Source organism: Anolis sagrei, chromosome 13, assembly GCF_037176765.1.
Source record: "Anolis sagrei isolate rAnoSag1 chromosome 13, rAnoSag1.mat, whole genome shotgun sequence".
NCBI lineage: Eukaryota > Metazoa > Chordata > Lepidosauria > Squamata > Dactyloidae > Anolis > Anolis sagrei.
In genome coordinates, this window is record NC_090033.1 from 18273381 (window position 1) to 18276161 (window position 2781).

At 46.9% G+C, this 2781-nt stretch overlaps 2 protein-coding genes across 2 annotated transcripts in view; both read right to left on the reverse strand.

Moving 5' to 3' along the window:
• Positions 1–203: 203 nt before the first annotated feature.
• LOC137097785 (ribosome-binding protein 1-like) lies at positions 204–2358 on the reverse strand (the record flags this gene model as incomplete). The annotated part of the gene is made up of 3 exons (XM_067472919.1): positions 204–622; positions 1252–2188; positions 2284–2358. Coding segments are annotated over 3 exons (1431 nt in total), but the record flags the coding sequence as incomplete, so codon positions are not given.
• A 297-nt stretch (positions 2359–2655) lies between these two features.
• LOC137097786 (golgin subfamily A member 6-like protein 22) overlaps positions 2656–2781 on the reverse strand; it is a gene marked incomplete at both ends in the record, with an annotated part of 19447 nt that continues 19321 nt past the window's right edge. Inside the window, 1 exon segment of the mRNA XM_067472921.1 lies at positions 2656–2781. This exon segment is cut by the window's right edge and continues 344 nt beyond it. Coding sequence (XP_067329022.1) covers positions 2656–2781 — 126 coding nt within the window.

A 2781-nucleotide genomic window follows, 5' to 3' on the forward strand; every position in this document is an offset into this window, starting at 1 on the left:
TTCCTTCCCTCCTTTTTTCTTCCTTCCTTCCTCCTTCCTTCCCTCCTTTTTTCTTCCTTCCTTCCTCCTTCCTTCCCTCCTTTTTTCTTCCTTCCTTCCTTCCTTCCTCCTTCCTTCCCTCCTTTTTTCTTCCTTCTTTCCTTCCTTCCTTCCTTCCTCCTTCCCTCCTTTTTTCTTCCTTCCTACCTTCCTTCCTCCTTCCTTCCCTCCTTTTTTCTTCCTTTCTTCCTCCTTCCTTCCCTCCTTTTTTCTTCCTTCCTTCCTTCCTTCCTTCCTCCTTCCTTCCCTCCTTTTTTCTTCCTTCCTTCCTCCTTCCTTCCCTCCTTTTTTCTTCCTTCCTTCCTTCCTTCCCTCCTTTTTTCTTCCTTCCTTCCTTCCTTCCTCCTTCCTTCCCTCCTTTTTTCTTCCTTCCTTCCTTCCTTCCTCCTTCCTTCCCTCCTTTTTTCTTCCTTCCTTCCTTCCTCCTTCCTTCCCTCCCTTTTTCTTCCTTCCTTCCTTCCTCCTTCCTTCGTTCCTTTTTCTTCTTCCTTCCTTCCTTCCTTCCTTCCTTCCTTCCTTCCTCCTTCTCTCCTTTTTTCTTCCTTCCTTCTTTCCTTCCTTCCTTCCTCCTTCCTCCCCTCCTTTTTTCTTCCTTCCTTCCTTCCTTCCTCCTTGTCTCCTTTTTTCTTCCTTCCATCCTTCCTTCCTTCCTTCCTCCTTCCTTCCCTCCTTTTTTCTTCCTTCCTTCCTTCCTTCCTTCCTTCCTCCTTCCTTCCCTCCTTTTTTCTTCCTTCCTTCCTCCTTCCTTCCCTCCTTTTTTCTTCCTTCCTTCCTCCTTCCTTCCCTCCTTTTTTCTTCCTTCCTTCCTCCTTCCTTCCCTCCTTTTTTCTTCCTTCCTTCCTTCCTTCCCTCCTTTTTTCTTCCTTCCTTCCTTCCTTCCTTCCTTCCTTCCTCCTTCCCTCCTTTTTTCTTCCTTCCTTCCTTCCTCCTTCCCTCCTTTTTTCTTCCTTCCTTCCTTCCTTCCTTCCTTCCTCCTTCTCTCCTTTTTTCTTCCTTCCTTCCTTCCTTCCTCCTTCCTTCCCTCCTTTTTTCTTCCTTCCTTCCTCCTTCCTTCCCTCCTTTTTGCTTCCTTCCTTCCCTCCTTTTTTCTTCCTTCCTTCCTCCTTCCTCCCCTCCTTTTTTCTTCTTCCTTCCTTCCTCCTTCCTTCCCTCCTTTTTTCTTCCTTCCTTCCTCCTTCCTTCCCTCCTTTTTTCTTCCTTCCTTCCTCCTTCCTTCCCTCCTTTTTTCTTCCTTCCTTCCTTCCTTCCTCCTTCCTTCCCTCCTTTTTCTTCCTTCTTTCCTTCCTTCCTTCCTTCCTCCTTCCCTCCTTTTTTCTTCCTTCCTACCTTCCTTCTCCTTCCTTCCCTCCTTTTTTCTTCCTTTCTTCTCTCCTTCCTTCCCTCCTTTTTTCTTCCTTCCTTCCTTCCTTCCTTCCTCCTTCCTTCCCTCCTTTTTTCTTCCTTCCTTCCTCCTTCCTTCCTCCTTTTTTCTTCCTTCCTTCCTTCCTTCCCTCCTTTTTTCTTCCTTCCTTCCTTCCTTCCTCCTTCCTTCCCTCCTTTTTTCTTCCTTCCTTCCTTCCTTCCTCCTTCCTTCCCTCCTTTTTTCTTCCTTCCTTCCTTCCTCCTTCCTTCCTCCCTTTTCTTCCTTCCTTCCTTCCTCCTTCCTTCGTTCCTTTTTTCTTCCTTCCTTCCTTCCTTCCTTCCTTCCTTCCTCCTTCTCTCCTTTTTTCTTCCTTCCTTCTTTCCTTCCTTCCTTCCTCCTTCCTCCCTCCTTTTTTCTTCCTTCCTTCCTTCCTTCCTCCTTGTCTCCTTTTTTCTTCCTTCCATCCTTCCTTCCTTCCTTCCTCCTTCCTTCCCTCCTTTTTTCTTCCTTCCTTCCTTCCTTCCTTCCTTCCTTCCTTCCTTCCTCCTTCCTTCCCTCCTTTTTTCTTCCTTCCTTCCTCCTTCCTTCCTCCTTTTTTCTTCCTTCCTTCCTCCTTCCTTCCCTCCTTTTTTCTTCCTTCCTCCTTCCTTCCCTCCTTTTTTCTTCCTTCCTTCCTTCCTTCCCTCCTTTTTTCTTCCTTCCTTCCTTCCTTCCTTCCTTCCTCCTTCCCTCCTTTTTTCTTCCTTCCTTCCTTCCTCCTTCCCTCCTTTTTTCTTCCTTCCTTCCTTCCTTCCTTCCTTCCTCCTTCTCTCCATCTCCTTTTTTCTTCCTTCCTTCCTTCCTTCCTCCTTCCTTCCCTCCTTTTTTCTTCCTTCCTTCCTCCTTCCTTCCCTCCTTTTTGCTTCCTTCCTTCCCTCCTTTTTTCTTCCTTCCTTCCTCCTTCCTCCCCTCCTTTTTTCTTCCTTCCTTCCTTCCTCCTTCCTTCCCTCCTTTTTTCTTCCCTCCTTCCTCCTTCCTTCCCTCCTTTTTTCTTCCTTCCTTCCTCCTTCCTTCCCTCCTTTTTTCTTCCTTCCTTCCTTCCTTCCTCCTTCCTTCCCTCCTTTTTTCTTCCTTCTTTCCTTCCTTCCTTCCTTCCTCCTTCCTTCCTTTTTTCTTCCTTCCTACCTTCCTTCCTCCTTCCTTCCCTCCTTTTTTCTTCCTTTCTTCCTCCTTCCTTCCCTCCTTTTTTCTTCCTTCCTTCCTTCCTTCCTTCCTCCTTCCTTCCCTCCTTTTTTCTTCCTTCCTTCCTCCTTCCTTCCCTCCTTTTTTCTTCCTTCCTTCCTTCCTTCCCTCCTTTTTTCTTCCTTCCTTCCTTCCTTCCTCCTTCCTTCCCTCCTTTTTTCTTCCTTCCTTCCTTCCTT